This window comes from Dreissena polymorpha, chromosome 9, assembly GCF_020536995.1.
Source record: "Dreissena polymorpha isolate Duluth1 chromosome 9, UMN_Dpol_1.0, whole genome shotgun sequence".
Taxonomy (NCBI): Eukaryota; Metazoa; Mollusca; class Bivalvia; order Myida; family Dreissenidae; genus Dreissena; species Dreissena polymorpha.
This window is the reverse complement of record NC_068363.1, coordinates 91,420,604-91,438,606: the sequence shown is the minus strand read 5'-3', so window position 1 is coordinate 91,438,606 and position 18,003 is coordinate 91,420,604. Positions and strand designations below refer to the sequence as shown.

The window sequence follows — 18,003 nt, the reverse complement described above, 5'->3', positions numbered from 1 at the left end:
TGAAAAGGGACTTTAATGCATTTGCGTCACCAATGTATATTACTCTTAATACAATTTCGTTCTATTGCACAAGCCAGATTTATGAGGCGTGTTAATTGTTGATTCTTGTATATGCACATATTACATATCGTTAATATAAATAGTAACAAAATGACGTCGCGAGCGAGCCGTTATTCGTATCTAGCGGACCAATATACATTATATCGGCCCGTTTAGCCGGGCAGATTTTTCATATCATAAAAGAATCGAAAAACAGCAGCAACACGAGGGCAGAAACGGATTTTGAGAGCGCTCGCAGATGATCATGTCCGAGAAAATGTGTATTTTCGCTATTATTGCATAAACAAATCACACATACCAAAATAAATTAAAATAACATTGAAAACAATATCTCTTGTTCATTCGACATTTACAAAATAAGTCGATTATTTAATATTACGTCATACAGTTCAAGGTTGTGTTTTACATATGCCTTACTCGGTCATCATCCGAAATGACGAGGCTTTACCTTCGGATAAGCAGTTTTCGATTTAAAATGTATTTAAACAGTGGATTAATGCAAAGAAGAAATGCAGACATGCAAAATAAGAAATGAGGAATTATTTTGAAATTTACTGGTTGTGACGGATAAACATATCGTCAGAATAAGTCATTGTTTTCATAGATGTTTCTTTCGTACAGGTCTATCTTATTTCGTTCCAACTAAATTTTCTAAAAATGAATAGATCTACTGCCAACATATTGTCACTGAAGTATCTCAGGCATACAGCAGGAACGTTGAAGGTACACATAAACACTTACATTTACAGCATAGTATTTTGAAAGTGTTGAGTAAATAACCTCAACTTCATTGACGTTGCCAATAAATAAAGCTGTTGTCAAGAGAGTGCAGATGGTATTATTTGAAAAGTGGATTGAAATATTCATCGCCTTTATCCCTGCATGCATAAGGAAACTGGTGCTTATTAAGTTCCCCATTTATGCTTGGAAAGTCGTCAAAGACTGGAGTTATTAACAAAGTTCATAATAACTTCATTGAATCAAATGAAAAATGGGAAGTAACTGCGCGTGGACCAGTTTATGGATATCAAAAACACACAACAGGGCTTGAATGGCACGTGGATCGCCTTGTTAATACACGATTTCTCCCGTTCAAGCCCTCCTATTGCCAAATTTCTGCACCCCGCCAGAGAGTATTATAGATAGAGTTTATGCAATAATAGTTAAATAAAAAAAACATAGTTTCGTCACAGAAATTACGTCACACGAGATACGTCCTATATTGCGTAATCAATGGAATGAAAATAAAAGTACGGAAAGCAGTTTCTGTAATTGATTTTACTGAAGGAAAAAAGTAGTATGATATGTTATATAAACGATAACACACGGAAGAGCTGGGCCGGACGTCTTAAAACGGCCCTAGCCGCGTAATGTCGGCAGCGGGTCGATGATAAAGTTCGGGCCTAGCTCTGCCGTGTGTTATTCTCTAAATGTCTTACAGTAAGTCAAAGTCACGGTGTTAAATTGTTAATTTACGATAAAAATGAATCGTAGTTTCTTAAATTAAGTTTCTATAATCTTTAGTGTTCAGTAACTATGGTCATTTCAGTCTAGATATCAGTCTTCTTTCTATTGCTGACGTATTCCTGTATCTTCGGTATGGCGCCTACCATGTCTCGGTGGGCTCGCAATTTCACGTGCTTATCCAATAAATTTTCGGTGTTTTGTACGGCGGTGTCAATCACAGCATAAACGGCCAAATCAGCTACGGTTAACTGAAATCATGTTTTAGAAAAAAACATTTAGATTTTTTATGTATAATTTGGGCGTACGCTGATTAGTGTGCTTAATCTGCTCATGAATATACAATTATTTTCTAAAATATTATGAATACAATTAATTCAAATTATAGACACAAACTTTTGAAACGCGTATTTGCGCAAAGAATATAAGGAAAGAGAGAAGAGTGTTCTGTGTCAATTCGCTACGGTTATATGTTATGAAAGAATAACGATTTTGGGTTTGCTTTCATTGTCATCCATGCGTTGAATGAACATTACATAAACCGCTAAATCGGATTCGGTGAAATGTCATCAAGATCGGAGAATTATTTAGGTTTCCGTTCGCTATTTTTTTGCTAGACGTACTTTCATATTTAAAACAGCTTAACCTGAAAATATATGTTTTGTGTAAGTTGTCCGTAGTTGTCTACGAGTTCTTCTGTAACAAATTGAGGAGAGCAAATGTTCAAAGATGCGTTAGATTTAGGAATCAACGCCGCAGTGTTAACATGGCTCATACTGAATGTCGGTTGTCAACTCTCAACAAACTTAACCCTTTACAACTTATATACGTATTTTTTCGCATATGTAGAAAGTTTATTTTAATTACGCGCAGTTACTTGCAGGCTGTTCTAGCTTTATGCTGTTTGCACATAGCCATTTTCACTTTGCTTCTTAGTAGGAAAGAGTTAAAATAATTCAAATGGAACCTGTGTTGTTGTGGAAACCAGCACATGTAAAAATGTTAGTTTAACCGACACATGTACTTAGTAACATATATAAATATCCCTTACCTCGCTTCCTACTAAATATTTGCCACCGTTATTATCCAGCTGTTTTTCAAAGTATCCAAAGAATTTAGGATAAACTACGTCATTTAAATTCTTGCCCGCCTCTTTCTGAAATAATATACTGGCATGACACATGGGTGTATTCAATAAGCAAAATATACTGATATGAAAAAATATAACTAGTAGTAATAATCTTAGTCGTAGTAGAAGTAGGTGTGTTAGTATTACCGTTCGTTAAGTGCTATGCATAAATTAAAAGACTTATGTTTCTGTCCTCATGATTGGCATATATAATGGTTTTCATATTCGAGCACTAATTTCAATAAACAATGCTGCATATTCGATGCATGCCGTTTCAAATATGTTTGGTTAATGTTTGGCGTCTTGAAAGACAACAAAACATGTTACAGAAACTATTGTTAAAGTAAAGCTACACATATAATGCCGAACAAAACTCATATATGAAATTTATTTAAGAATTGAACAGCATTTTTCTGTATTTCATCGGTGTATGAACTGTCAGGAAAATTACGCCTAATTTGCATAAACGCCGTCGGCGTTTATGCATAAATTAGGTGTATTTTGCCAGACAGTTCATACACCGATGAAATGCAGAAAAATGCTATTCAATTCTCATAAGTACAACACAAAATGATCTTATAGCTGAAATTATGTCGAGGTAAGGGTCATAAAAGTCCTTTTTTATCTAGCGTATGAATCTTTTTTTAGTTTCGGTTTCATCTCCGTCAAACGGATATATCGTTGAAGTTCGCGCAAAAATATAGCTTCATTTCGCTATTGACCAATAAAAAAACAACGCCATTAAGTTTCGCGCAAAACATAACGTCATTTTGGCAACTCGTTAATGACCTGAAAGTAGCGCCATGAATATTCATGTTCAAATTTACATACGAAGTGGGTTCATCGGAAAATGAAAAACCGGTCACGTGAACAAATTATCCAATCAGAATGCAGCATTCACATGAATGTGACAGAAGTTGTAATTATTTGTTTTTAAAAGTATAACGTCTCTCAAATATGTTGCCTGTGTATAGTTATACCATTGTTTAGTGTGGCTCCAATTCGGTACTGTTAGGCGGAGCCAAATATGCAAATATGACTGGGCCGCTTTCTGTGAAAAGGGGGTTTAATGGACTGGATTTTGGATTTTGCTTAGAAGAGACTCTCCGTAAACGAAACATATCATAAAAGCAAAAGGTGTCGTCCCTGATGAGCCTGTGCGAAGTGCACAGGCTAATCAGGGACGACACTGTACGCGCATGCATTAAACCCCCTTTTCACAGAGCGCGGTCCAATGTTTTTCACCTTACAACATATTCTGTTGTATTTTGTATGCAGGCTTTTTTATTCACTGAACAATTTTAGTGAAAATCATGCTAACATTGAAAATGACAAACAAGACAAGCATGTCTGCCCCTTTGGATAGTGCGCGAATTACAGTTTGTTTGTTGACTATGGTTTAAGACATCAATATTTTCATTACTATCCTATGGTACATAATAACGCTATGCATCATATTTCGGTCTAATGATGACACAGCTATTATAAACAAAACATTACGCATCTAGTTGACTCCACTTTTAGCACACCGTGCTTGGTAAAGCTAGTATCACTGATCAGATATGACGGGTACCTTTTTCTCCTCGTCCTTTTCGAAGAAGTACTTAACAAATTCCTGTCTGAGGTCGCTGATAAGTTCCAGTGTCTGGTCACACAAGGCTTCTTCCCAGCTATTCTTACCAGCCAGACCTAACAATATACACATAACACATACAGGCTCTTCTGTGTGTTGGTGGCATGGTTGGTTTAGTACATGTGCGTACAGAGTATTCAGTTTGCACAGGCTTAACATGGACGACACTTTCCGCTTTTATTGGATTTTTAGTTTTAAAGAAGTCTCTTCACAGTCGAAAACCTGTTGAGGAAGTGTTTAGCAGCATTACACAGGCTTATCTGTGACGAAACCTTACGCACTTGCATTAAACTCCATGTACCCAGGGCGAGGCTCAGTTCTTAGGCCGCACTCTTGCCACCAGCGCTTTGATTTTAAAGATGGCAACTACAAATTCTGATAAAACCTATACGGAATCTTTTTAATAATAATATTTTTTCACAAGAAAATAAGGTCATAATTATTGTATTACTGCTAAAATTGTAAAACTATCGTATAACAGTATGTGATAACTATTTATTAACCTCATCCACGTTACATTTGCACTATATATGTTAACGCAATATGTTGTTTTTTTCAGATTTTTAAGCTTAACTGTTCTTTAAAATGATGTGTGTTGTGGGTGTGTACTGCTAGCATGCTTTTATTAAATATGTATGTTAACGACGATGAACTTTACGTGCTTAAGTAAAAAGTAAATTATTCTGTTCTGTTCTGTTCTGCAATACGTATTTAATGCACGAGGGTAGGCAACGATAGCTAAAACAGTAATGCTTAACACTGTGATGAGGTCTGACCTAAACGCTGTTTCTTTGTATGTATTGTTTGTTTGGACTGTCCGCGGTATTCAAGTGTATTTCAATCAGATAACAACTATCAGTTGTTCACACTTAACCTGCTACCTGATTTACCAGTGTTCAGTAACATACTGAGCAAGTAAGCGGCCATTGCCCCAATTGCTGTGTGGAATGGCAGAAAAAAATCATTACAACACTATACTCAAGTTATGTGACATGGACATGTAAAACTGGGTGAACTGAGGTAGACTTGTTGTTTACTTTACTACGTCCCACGTGTAGAATCTAGTAATTTATGCCGAGTATGTTAAATAACAATTCTATAAATGATGAATTTTCTAAATGTTCGTCATTTATATGAGAAACCGATTGTTAATTCAATCGACAAGACAACGTTGGCTTTACATGTAATTATTTTAGTTGCGCAATGTCCGTGAGGTAATTTAGCATATGCTCGTTTTCCAAGGAAACATACTTGATATTTTTGACAGCACGGATACAGGACCCGTTGGAGCCAACCCTTTAAAGGCTAAGCTGAGTGCCGAGGCGCTTAAACTGTTTTTAACATGGGAGAATGCTGCCAAAGCTACATATTAATTTGTATATTGGCATTATATATAACGCGTCTTTTGACGTCTCCAGTTTATTTTTAAATGTGATAACGGATTGGTGACTATTGAACCCAAAACAAATGCTAGGAAATTCAGATCAACGTCATGCCTTGTTAATTTTAATTACGTACGTACACATAAAATTGCAATTTATTATTAGAAATTGATCTCAAAAATGTATTTAAAAGCCTCTATACCAAACTCTCTGGCGAGGAATCGTGCGATGGCATTGCTCTGCGCGAGCTGCTTCCCGTCCACCTCCAGTACCGGAACCTGTCCGTACACTAGCGCTGAAAGAGGAAAGCAGATGCATGCAGGATCAGTATTACTATTCTATGTCATGATCTTTGTCGAATCATGCCGTTTGTTTTTTCCTGACATTTCATCAATATCGTTGAAACAATCTGAACTTTAATCATAATCATAATCCACATCAGCATCATCAACTCCACCACTATAACAGTTATCAGCAGCATTATCATCACCATCATAAGTATGATACTCATCATAATAGTCAATCTCTATCTCTCCCACTTTCTCTCTCAATCTCTCTCTCACTCTCTCTCTCTCTCTCTCCCTCTCTCTCTCTCTCTCTCTCTCTCTCTTCACAACTTCATATAATAAGACACCAAATCCTGCAAGAGTGAATGTCATCTCAGGAAAAATGTGGTAGAACGCATGCGGACGTATGTCTGCGGAAAGACAGACGGGCTGTCGGTCGGACTGGCATACTTCCATGGTGATGCCAGTACAATTCGAGGGTTTGGCGCAAAACTATTGTAACTTTGATTTTTACCCAAAACCACTTTCCACTTAAATTGTACATAATTTCATACCCTGCATCCATACAAAATATGACAGTTATATTATAAACAAGAATTTTTTTATAGTGATCCTGCAAAATATGTTGTATCTAAAATATGTAAAGATTTTATTGCAACACTATTGTATTTGAAGATACATTAGTGTTGCAATAACATATTTGAATCCAAACAAAAACCATATTGCAATACTATGGTATGTAAAGATAGCATAGTGTTCCACATATAAACTCAGTAGTAATCTTTTCCTTTTTAGTGCAACATTATTGTTACCCAATATAAATAGTTTTGCAAATTAATTTGCATGTATTTTCATAACATATTTTGTGCAAAACTATTGTAACTTGAGTTACAATAGTACTGCACAAAGTTAAACTGCATTTCCAATATGTTTTCAGTGCATCACTATTGTAATTTGAGTTACAATAATACTGCATTGAAAACAAATCAATAATTTAAATTAATGTTTTCTTTTAACATTTTTTTATATTATTATTTTCCCCTATACCATACTCCTAGAGCAATAAAAAACATTCATAGAAAAAAAGAAAAAAAGACTTATTTTTAAACAAATCTGACTTATGACCTATATTTACCATGTGACTGGAAAGTTGAAGTGGTGGCACATTTCAAATATCTGTTCTATAGAGGTAAGTTTAAAAAAAAATGTATAATTAATTTTTATATTTTGATATCGGTATTTACAAAAAAAAACTTGATTTTATATTTATATATATTAAATATATTATTTTTGAAGAAAACAAATACTTTAAATTAAAAAAAATTATCTGGATGTAATAAGATTCAGTGAAATCTGCTTTAAAAAATATGATCATATCTAATTTTGTCAAGTCATAGTAAATGTATTTCCACAACTACAAATTTTTTTATCGAAACGTCAAACAAATCTTCATGGTTATAACTGTAATAGATAAGGATCAGTTAACTTTGTACGGTCTTTTCACTAAATAAGTTTGTGTCAACAATCTCTTCAAAAAAATAATACCAGTATTTCGTCAAAATATCACCATTTTTATGTGTTTGAGTTACTGGTATTTAATGGACTTTGAAATATTGAGAAATATAAATTATTGATGAAAATTTAAATATAATACATTTTTCTAGTAATTTCACTGTAAGAATTTATTTTACACTTCATTGCAACATATTTTCTATACAATTTGTTACTCTACAGTGACATATTTTTTTACGTTTTTTGACTGATGTGTTGCCAAAGTGTTTTCTGAAATCGTATTAAATATAATTAAGTTTTTCAAATCATTTTTAATCATAACACTTGTAAAGAGCAAAATTATGTAATAAACAGAACGCTTAGTTTCTTTCTTTATAGGTTTTATTTTCATCGCTTTGTTAAGAACTTGTCATATTTCACTCGGGGCTATAACCATTTATGAAATATTGTACATTTATTGACAAGTTAGCTATTGAATATGTTGCGATATTCACCGACAGAATATCATATTAATCGAGGCGATTCTTACCATTGGGAATGCGCATATTGTAAGATCATTTAATAATTATTTTATTACATGCCTACATCATGTTGTCCCTATATATTTCAATGCAAATCGACCATGCAATAATTGTCCATATTTGATTATATACTGTATGTAAACAGACTATTTACGCTTTCCATAAGTCTGCACTCATGTTGATTACTTGTGGTTACACTTGGCACAACGCGCTGACGTTCATGACGTTGTCAAATTAATTCTTGACGTCAAGATGCAATAAATTTATTTTTATTAATGTTATTTTAAATTTTCTTCAAAATATTCTGCACTAGATATGAATGATGCATAGAAATAAAGCGATTATAAAGAGGACATTTATTAAAATGGTTATATAATGTTTTTATTGAAATATGCACTCAATCTTATGGGGATGTTGCACTCCCTATGGTCATGCAACTTTTAAGCTTTAAAACTAATGCGTATTTCACCATACACATTCAATGATATTATTTAGCGACTTGATGAAATATAAATCCCTTTTTTATTGAAAAACTTATGTATCATCAATATTAAGAAATGTTCTCTATAATACGCACTTTTTCCACATTTAACTAAATTCTAAGATAATCATTTCTTGAAGTTTCAGGGTGTTGTCTGTAAAGGCTACATGCAACCAAGAAGAATTGAAGTATGGTGGAGCTGGGAGGCAGTGTGCAGCGAATAATTTAGAAGCTATGCAGTTTGCAAAGCATAAAGACCATGAATACTGGACTCAGACTGACCTGGACACAATTTTGAGCAATGGTGATTCAGTTTATTGCTGTTTAAGTCTTAGAAGCAAAGCAAATCTTCTCATTTCAGAGCAACAAACAGATAAATTTCACGTTGAGAAGACATTCAGTAGTTCAGTTTTAAGAAATGCATCTGAACCACCATTCGCAACTTTACATTACATTCTTGTCGTTTTGAAAAAAAGTTATTTCATAACCATTGATTGTTACACGATGGCTGAAATAAAGCTTAGTAATGGATAAAGTGTGTTAGATGCACATAGTAGAAACGCTGATGGTGTATCCTGCTCAGATTGCACAGCTGTATTAACCTTTCACAGCATAATTTAAAATATGTGTTCTTTCATTCAGAAGTTAACGACAACCCTCTTCGCCGACAACTATGACAGACCTTTTGAAGTAACTCATGTCTCGCTTAGGGAACACATTTTTAGCGAATCAAATGATAGTGATTTTTGAGGTTTTTCAGACTTAAGTAGTACAGATAGAACTTGCAAATTTTATATTTCAGAAGAAGAGATAAATAAGCTTCAACAAAGAAGTTCAGCCAATAACATCCCCTTAGAAGACTCTGCCACTGATGATTCAGACAACATCTCTTTATCTGAACTTAGAAGACATAACAATGAATAACCATAATATTAAGCATGCAATGAAAATTTGTCAGATTATTTTTTAGATATATGTAGCTCGGGTTCTGAGTATAAGTAGTCAACAAATGAAACAGAAATTTTCAAAGATTCAAATTCCTCTGAGGATAGAAATACATCGTCACCACGAAAAATAAAAAACAAAGGTTAAAAGAAATAAAAAGAAAATCAAAGTTACAAAAAGTAAAGATACAGATAAGAATTTTGTTAGTGTAGGGGTTCCGGGTTTTGATGCTAAAGGAGGTGGAAAAATAATTGCAGAAGTTTTAAGCGAGCTCAAAAGTGAAAGTCCAGCATAACAATATAAGGAAGGGAACTGAAAGTGTTGAATTTAGAAATAGAGATGAGCAGTGTAGAAATGGTTAGGGTGTAGAATGTGAAAGGGAAAATGTAGCAATACAATATGTCAAGAAGTGCGTAGCAATATATTTCACACTTACTGAGAGCTTAGTGACGTAACCTTTCAAAGGCAAATTCTACAGAAATACTCTTGATGTTCAAATACAAAATGCAAAACTTCCTCAAACAGTAGGAGGAATAGAAGCTTTAAATGGTCTTTACCATTAGGTAAACTATTGTTTGGGTTTGTAAAACCTTTTTTGCATACTCTTGATATTTCTGACCAAATGGTTCAAACAGCAGTAAAAAAAAGTACGATTGGTATTTCCACTCCAGATAGTAGGGGAAAACATTTGAATAGACCAAAAAGTATTTCACCTTAAACACGAAACTTTGTAAAGTCTCACATTGAGATTTGCCCAACAGTGTTTAGTCACTATTGTCGTAAGGATTCACGGAAACAATATGTTTTAGCAGAATAAAGGCCTTCAAAAATGAAAAGTGTTCCGAACAAGATCTCGAGCCTGTAAAAAATGTCATATGATAGGTCTGATTTTGATACCGAGAATAGTATTGGATTTCACAGTCTCATTAAAGACCAGTGCGATACATGCACACAATACAAAAATGCCTCTGTAACTGAAAAAAAATGTCAGGTTAGAGAGATATGAGCAGCATATTAGAAACAAAACTGCGGCACGTGAGTACAAAGAATCTGACAAGGAAACAGCAAAATCTAAAACAGACCCAGAGTTTATATGTGCTTGTTTTTGATGTAGAGGAGGCATTGCTAACTCCAAAAGTTTTCGATTCATCCCGCTGTTATAAACGTAGATTAAACACATACAACCTCTCCGTATATGGTATTGGCACCTCAAATGGTTATTGATATGTATGGGACGAAACAGTTGTTAGCCGTGGAGCGTCTCACATAACATCATGCGTTTACCACTTTATCAAAACAATGTCTTCAAAGCCAAATTCGAAAAAAAGTTTGTGTTTTATGGTGAAAACTGTTTCTCTCAAATCAAGAATAGGTATTATACCACTATGCTTTGGTTTGCCATGCAACAATTTAATCTTGAGTCCTAACATCATAAATACCTAGAAAAGGGTCATTCTCAAAACGAGAACGACTCTACACATGCCTCTGTATAGATAGCTAGTAGGTTTATTTCTGTATATACTCCAGGGCAGTGGGCAGCAGTAATGAGATCAGCAAGACATAACCGGCCGTACCATGTTAAGGAAATGGGGCGAAAGGACATCTATGATTTTACGACCCTTTCTTTCAAAATTAAAAATTTTGACCTTGGCTCAAACTGAAAAAGACTTTTCATTAGTTCTGTCAAAACACTTAAAATGCTTGCAGAGCAATCAGACATGGTGTTTGATCAGTACGATTATGCTGGTCCGGTTCATGAGTTTAATTAATCAGGAATTAAATTTCAGAACCTAAGGAGTGTCCATTCAAATTAAAATGGGAAAAATACAGAGACCTTTGAATGCTTTGCAAAGGTCATATCATTTCAAGTGTCCACCATGTATTCTTTTTTCTGCTCCCCATGAAAAAAGTGTGTGAAAGTTACTGATGAAGTAATGTTTGGATGTGAGCTTTGAGGACCATGTAAGTGTTGGGATTTTTGTTTTGTTTGTTTATAATGAAGTTATGGACCTTAACATTAAAAAATATAGAAAGGTGTGTAATTATGACAATAAATGTTTTAATTGCATAATGCAGACTTTTAATTACATATCAATTGCTAATTATTTCACAAGTTTTGCAATGAAATGACTGTATATCTGTATACACAGATTGATTATAACAATTACATTTTAGTATAATGGCATACTTGTTATCGGAATACAACAAATCTTTGCTAAATTAAAAAAAAATAAGATAAAGGAAATAACATATTTCAATGTTATATTACTGAAGCTAAATCTACTTTTGTAAATATTAAAGATACCTATCATGTAAGGACTTGAGTGCTCATTTTCATTTGCAATGGAAATGTGACATTGTATCAATGATAAAATTATTGCCATACAATCATTTATATTATGCTTACTGTTATCAAGCAAATAGCATAAAATAAAAGGAAAATTTGTTTATTTCGATGGAAGCTTTAAATTCATTTCATCTCATGAGCACCAGACATAACATTTTCACTCATGGCTTCGCCCCTCAGGAAAATATTGCATCTAGTACTCACTTGACGATATAAATTGTATCTTCCACTCAAATAACACAAATTTCCTCTATGTACAAAGCTGATGATTTCATGAAGTAATGTTATTGTTCCAATGTCCTTCATTATACAGGAGTATCAAGCTTGTTTTAATTATATATTGATCAATTCTCTATTAAAGGTGGCTGAACTTCAAATCTATGCCTAAAATACTTTAGTTTGGATTAAAGATCAGCCCTGAAATGGCTATATAAGACAAAAAAAGAGAAAAAGAAAAAACAGTTTCAAGCTGGATTCAAACTTGGACTGCACCACAGATGCAATTATGTTTGCTGGTACTTGTTTCAAAGATAAAGTAAATGTAATAAACTGTGGCAAATAGGGTAACTTTATGACAAATGGTATAGACTTCCTATCGATATGAATCCATCAAGCTTACCAGTTTAATTTGTTTATGTGAAAAATATACTCATTCACTTAGTTTTGCAATAATACTTTTAAACTTTATAATATGTTGTTTGCCTTGGACAATCTAGAGTTCAGTCCCCTCAAATGCTTATAAGTTCTTGTATATTTGAGACGTGCTCTGGGAAAACCAACCTTTGGCGTTTGCGCCCAACATGGATCAAGATGAATCTGTGCCTCGGTGCAGTCTCATCAGGATCCATGCTGTTTACTTAAAGCTTCTGCAACACTTAAAAGGTCTGAAAGTGAACAGCATGGGTCCTGGTGAGATTGGGCGGATTTGCAGGCTCATCTGGATCCATGCTGGTCGCAAGCATCAAAGGTTGGTTTTCGCACAAGGCTCAGTTATTCCTTACTAGTTTTGTTACATGTACTTTTGATTACTGCCAGTTCCTAGTTCTAGTTTTATTATAAGAAAGAAGGCTTTGTGAAAGTGACCCCTGGTTAGTAACATGAAACTATATCCTTTTTACATTATTTCAGTTCAATAAACTGTGGATTGAAGTTTAATGTCTTTTTGCTAGAGATTCCAGTACCCTGATACTGGACACCTGTGTTATTTTGTAAGGTACCAGTCTTGTCAGTTGTAGGTACCTGGTCAGTCATGGTTTGCGTTTTCTACAGTTAAAATGAAACCAACCGTCCATTGGAGTATACTTCATTTAATGTCATTAAAAGATTTCTTCCTTTCTTACATTATAAATTAAGGTTATAAACAAAAGGACATGTCCATTAAAAATCATCCTTTAGTTACAATGTTTCTTGGATATTGCAAAACCATCAAATTTAGATAAAAACTTGGTGCAAAAGTAATGTATCTACAGATACAATAGTTTTGCACCAAAATATCTTGGCTAAAGGAATACATTTTAACGCAACATTATTGAATCTTGATATTTATCAAATACATTAAAATGAATTAATATCTAAACAAATTATTAACTGTAACGTTAAACTACAGTTATTTACAACAAGTTCTAGTCTGGTTTTTATCAGGAAGTAAAAATTAAGGAAACAAGGGTGTTTTTCGATCTCCTCTAAAATTCTAAAAATCTGAGTTACAATAGTTTTGCGCCAAACCATCGACATGCACTTTAACTTTATTATTCGCACATTAAATAGCTCATTATTCAAACACAATTTTGCACATCGATACTTATGTCATTATCTTCAACGTGATGGAGCAAGAATGTGGAATGCTCTGGTCCAAAATATCATACCGAAAAATAGAACACCATCATCATAGTCATAGTAATAACTGATTTTGGCCGAGCTCCGCGAAAAGGGGATTTAATGCATGTGCGTGAAGAGTCGTCCCAGATTTGCCTGTGCAGTCCACTTTCCGCTTTAATGATATTTTTCGTTGAAATAAAGTCTCCTCTTAGCAAAAATCTAGTTTAGGTGGAAAGTTTCGTCCCTGATTAGCCTGTGTGGACTGCGAGGATAATCTCGGACGACACGTTACGCACATGCATTAAACCCCCTTTTTACAGAGCACGGCCCATTTATAATCGCAACGTGAGTACGGTTTTCTAATTGAGTTAACTATTCATTTTTAAATATCACACTGGTAAGGTACTGTTTGTAAATCCGTGAACAGAGTATGAAATAGTATGGACAAACGCTTTTAAAGTATAAAATAAACGATAACATAGGTTTACCATTTGATCATGTGTAAACCTTGTCTGGAAAAATGTGTGCACTGTTGTTTCAGGGAGCATTATAAAGCTACGATCTCGTTTTTACATTCAGGATAAATGCTTAAACAAGTGTGACAGTTCTCTCAGTTATGTATCACATTACGACCTATACTGTACAGATTGTTCATGTCAATACTTGCTACACCGTTCGGAAAGTAATTATAATTATAAAATATATGAAAAAATACAGAAATTGTTCCGATACACGTGTACTTTTTTCGTCAACTTAACATATTTTTTGTGATAAACGTGAGTTCAATCTAAAACATTAAAACAGGAATTTGCACTACACTAAATACATTTAAAGTAATCTTAGTTTTCATTACTCATAACATGAAGTCGCATCATGCATAAAGCATGTGTGTAAAGTGTCATCCCAGATTAGCCTGTTCAGTCCGCACAGGCTAATCAGGGACGACACTTTCCGCCTTAATTGGATTTTTGATAAGAAGAGTCTTCATTTAAACGACAAATTTCATAAAAGCGGAAAATGTCGTTCCTGATTAGTCTGTGTGGACTGCACAGGCTAATCTGGGACGACACTTTACGCACATGCATTATGCCAAGTTTTCTCAGAACGCGACTCAATTAAGTTGCAATACAGCAGATTAAGAGGTCAATATTCAAGTCTCGCTCATACAATGTAGGGCATACATTTGTGTCATTTTTATGTTATAGGGCACATTGAATGTTTGGTCTTCATGGATGTGATTTTAAAACAATTATAAGTATTGTATCAGCTATGTTTTAGTTTTACATCAAATTACTAGTAACTTACAGAGATAACCTTAAAGTCAGTTGAATACATCAATATTTACTGGTCAATCAATTATTTTGTTGATCAATTTGGCCTTTTTACTTCAGTGGTAAGTTTAAGACCAGGGCTGCATAATCTAATCAATGGATTTGAAAAAATATCAAGAACCTTGTCATAGAACTTTGGACATAAGTAAAAGTGGTAAAAACTATGAACATCTACTAGGTATTTGTTTAAATACATAAATGTTAATGTATGTACTCAAATCTTAACCCCAAAATACATTAAACCTTACTATAGCATGTAAAACGTGTAACTAGAATATAATGTCGTGAGTTTGGATGGTATGAATAACATTTGCAGATGTGTATACCATATTGAAGCCACTGAATCCCTCAGCTGCAGATACTTTCATAGTGATACGCTTTATTGTGTGATACTGCTTCTAAACATCGACTATCATATTTCATCTTTGAATCAACGTTCTGTTTTAAGCATACAATACACAAATAACAAATATAAAAATAACATATCATGGTCTAGAGTACCTACTTTGTTTGACATTTGGCCACTCAGCCCGCGGTATCCGGTGTTCCTTGAAGTCCCTTCCGGCCGCCAGGAAGAGGTAGCGGCTCAGCTCCCCACGGCCCCTGACGTCAAAGTAGGATAGCTTATAGCTCGGCATGGTAAGCGCAAAGAAGAGTCTTGAAACCGGTTGCTGTGGTGGTATTGTTTGAATCCGACTGTTTTATGGATGACATTGGGATTATGTTTTCTTAAGGGTCATTATTTATTTCGTAAATAAATGTTCTTATATTCAAAATACGGAATATGTTGGTTCTAATGCGAAAGAAGAAAATCAATAAACTCGCATTTGTTCGAAATCCTATTGATGCAAGACGCAAACTCTATCTTTGGGTTGACCTAGTTAGATATCAAAATAAATATGCGACCGCTGAAGTTAAATATAAACGGATTAAGACGATCCTGCAAACTGGTTTTATCAGATATTTACGCTAAATAAATATTGCTCTGCGCAATCCCATTATTAAAAAATGTAAATAAACAATGAATTAGAATACACTAGAAAGGTTGAAGTAAGGCGCCGTTGTAGTTTGGATTCTTGTATGGCTTTTAAGAAAATGCTAAACTATATCAATTCACGGACACGACGTGCTAGTACATGCATACCATTGTGAACCTTGTCGGATAATTTGTTAATTCCTTGTCTTCAATACATATGCACAAACTATGCTGATATTCATAAGCCAAGGCTCTGACCAGCGAAATGTTAAATTAATGGCTTACCTTTATCCCTAGTGCTGTATGCTAATAGATAATTAATGGCTTACCTTTATCCCCAGTGCTGAATGCTAATAGATAATTAATGGCTTACCTTTATCCCCAGTGCTGAATGCTAATAGATAATTAATGGCTTACCTTTATCCCTAGTGCTGTATGCTAATAGATAATCTCATGTCGACGGTAAGTTTTAAAGGTGTATGTGAAGTCAAAGAGGTTACATAGAAGACGAGATAAAGTAGAACGATCGTGACTCATACTTAGGCGATAGCGTTAACAGTGATGTGCAATACACGTCAGGCCATAGATATTTTTACTTAAGTTCCTCGAACCATTTTTTTAATCTTCAATAAGTAGGTTGTTAAATATATAAATAATGTTATATAAAGTTTAACCCATTTATGCCTAGCGTCCTGAAAAAAGGACATTGCAAACAGCGTAGACCCAGATGAGACGCCGCATAATGCGGCGTCTCATCTGGGTCTGCGCTGTTTGCTTAAAGGAATTTCTGTAAGAAAAATTCTTAAAATAGAAATAAATATACTAGACATCCCTACTTTTGGAAATAAATTGATCCAATTTAGAAGGATGGGAGAGTCCACTAGGCATACATGGGTTAATGTTATGCCAAAGTTAACATGGACAAGAATGTTCAGCACTACAACGGTCCTTTCATGGTTAACATGCGTTGATACATATAGACATTGTGTTGCATGTCTACGTTAAATAAAAATACAATTGGCCATCTATGACGCTGCATTTCCAGTCTTACTGTGCATGGAACACTCGCTTATTAGTCGCATAAGAGCACGGCATCGGTTGAAATAAAAGTGTTTAATCAAGATTGTATTCATTCATTTAATGACATCCTTGAATACGTTCAAGTTTGATTTTTTATCTTGTAATTTAACACGATTTAATAGTTCGTGGATGCGATAAACGAACAACGATTGACTCCGGCCTTCGTTCGAAGATTTGTTTTTAAGTACCAATCATGCTTACCGCTTTACTTGACAAACGGTTACAATTATTATTAAAGAATAAAGTAACTAGTAGACTAAAATTAAAAAAAAAGCTGCTTCATTATATTTGTGTCTAAGTGTTAACGCTTAATCATTATGACTATGCAACTATCTTCCTTTATTTTCCAATATAACTCGAAGTCCATGATTGGTCAAATCAAGAATCGATTGATAACATTGTCAAATAATGATGAGAAATTGGGTGAAATATTTGGGTTTTCTTTATGTACGAAATATTGACAAGTATATCAAAAAGATTAAATATTTGGATCTGGGGTATGTTTAACAACAAAGGGGTTACGATGCTGTTAACACAGGCCTTGGGCTGTATTTGCATTATTTATTGGTATCACAATGCTGATTAGCGGGTGCATACTTGAATAGTGACTTCTCCAGTCCTTGTAATTCAGCCAATCAGAAATAAACACGCATAGAACACTGACCAATGGGATTCATAACAGAGTTTCATGGGGCAAATGTTAGAGGGGAATAGTTCAGTTAGCGTTTAGACTTAGAGGCGTACGGATCGAGAAAGACACAATCATGTAGCAATCACAACGTATTTGTATAACTGAAAATATTAAATATGTTAGACATTAAATTGGACTAGAAACTGATATATGGTGTTGTTGAATATTTTATCCTACGTAATGCAGAGAAATTAACATAAATAGAGTGGGACCGACTTGTCCCATGCGCGACACGAGAAAATGGTAGTTAATGCAAAACTCGTCATCTTGGCAATTCGCTCATGACGAGATATCGAATAATAGGCTACACACCGGTAATTTAAGAGTTACGAACATTGTTAGTAAC

The 18,003-nt window shown here is 34.3% G+C and overlaps 1 protein-coding gene across 10 annotated transcripts; it reads right to left on the bottom strand.

Moving 5' to 3' along the window:
• Positions 1 to 597: 597 nt before the first annotated feature.
• LOC127844668 (probable glutathione S-transferase 7) lies at positions 598 to 16,444 on the bottom strand. 10 transcript variants are annotated; one of them, XM_052375076.1, is made up of 7 exons: positions 16,321 to 16,397; positions 16,260 to 16,276; positions 15,416 to 15,611; positions 5,871 to 5,963; positions 4,227 to 4,342; positions 2,576 to 2,680; positions 598 to 1,775 (listed from the first exon to the last, which is right to left on the bottom strand). In XM_052375076.1, the coding sequence occupies exons 3-7, from the start codon at positions 15,546 to 15,548 to the stop codon at positions 1,611 to 1,613; spliced, it is 612 nt and encodes a 203-aa protein (XP_052231036.1). In that variant the 5' UTR covers positions 15,549 to 15,611; positions 16,260 to 16,276; positions 16,321 to 16,397; the 3' UTR covers positions 598 to 1,610. The 10 variants fall into 10 exon arrangements, with proteins under 10 accessions (XP_052231036.1, XP_052231030.1, XP_052231031.1 ...); XM_052375070.1 differs by lacking the exon at positions 16,260 to 16,276 and adding an exon at positions 16,216 to 16,232; XM_052375071.1 differs by lacking the exon at positions 16,260 to 16,276 and having other exon boundaries at positions 15,416 to 15,606; positions 16,304 to 16,444.
• Positions 16,445 to 18,003: the final 1,559 nt, after the last annotated feature.

Bases quoted from the DNA above. Each gene is read 5' to 3' on its own strand.
- LOC127844668 (XM_052375071.1), bottom strand. From the start codon at position 15,548: ATGCCGAGCTATAAGCTATCCTACTTTGACGTCAGGGGCCGTGGGGAG. The intron at 5,964-15,415 runs GTAGGTACTCTA...TTCCTCTTTCAG, and splicing joins GTGGCCAAATGTCAAACAAA to CGCTAGTGTACGGACAGGTT. The intron at 4,343-5,870 runs GTATAGAGGCTT...GTATATTGTTAG, and splicing joins ATTCCTCGCCAGAGAGTTTG to GTCTGGCTGGTAAGAATAGC.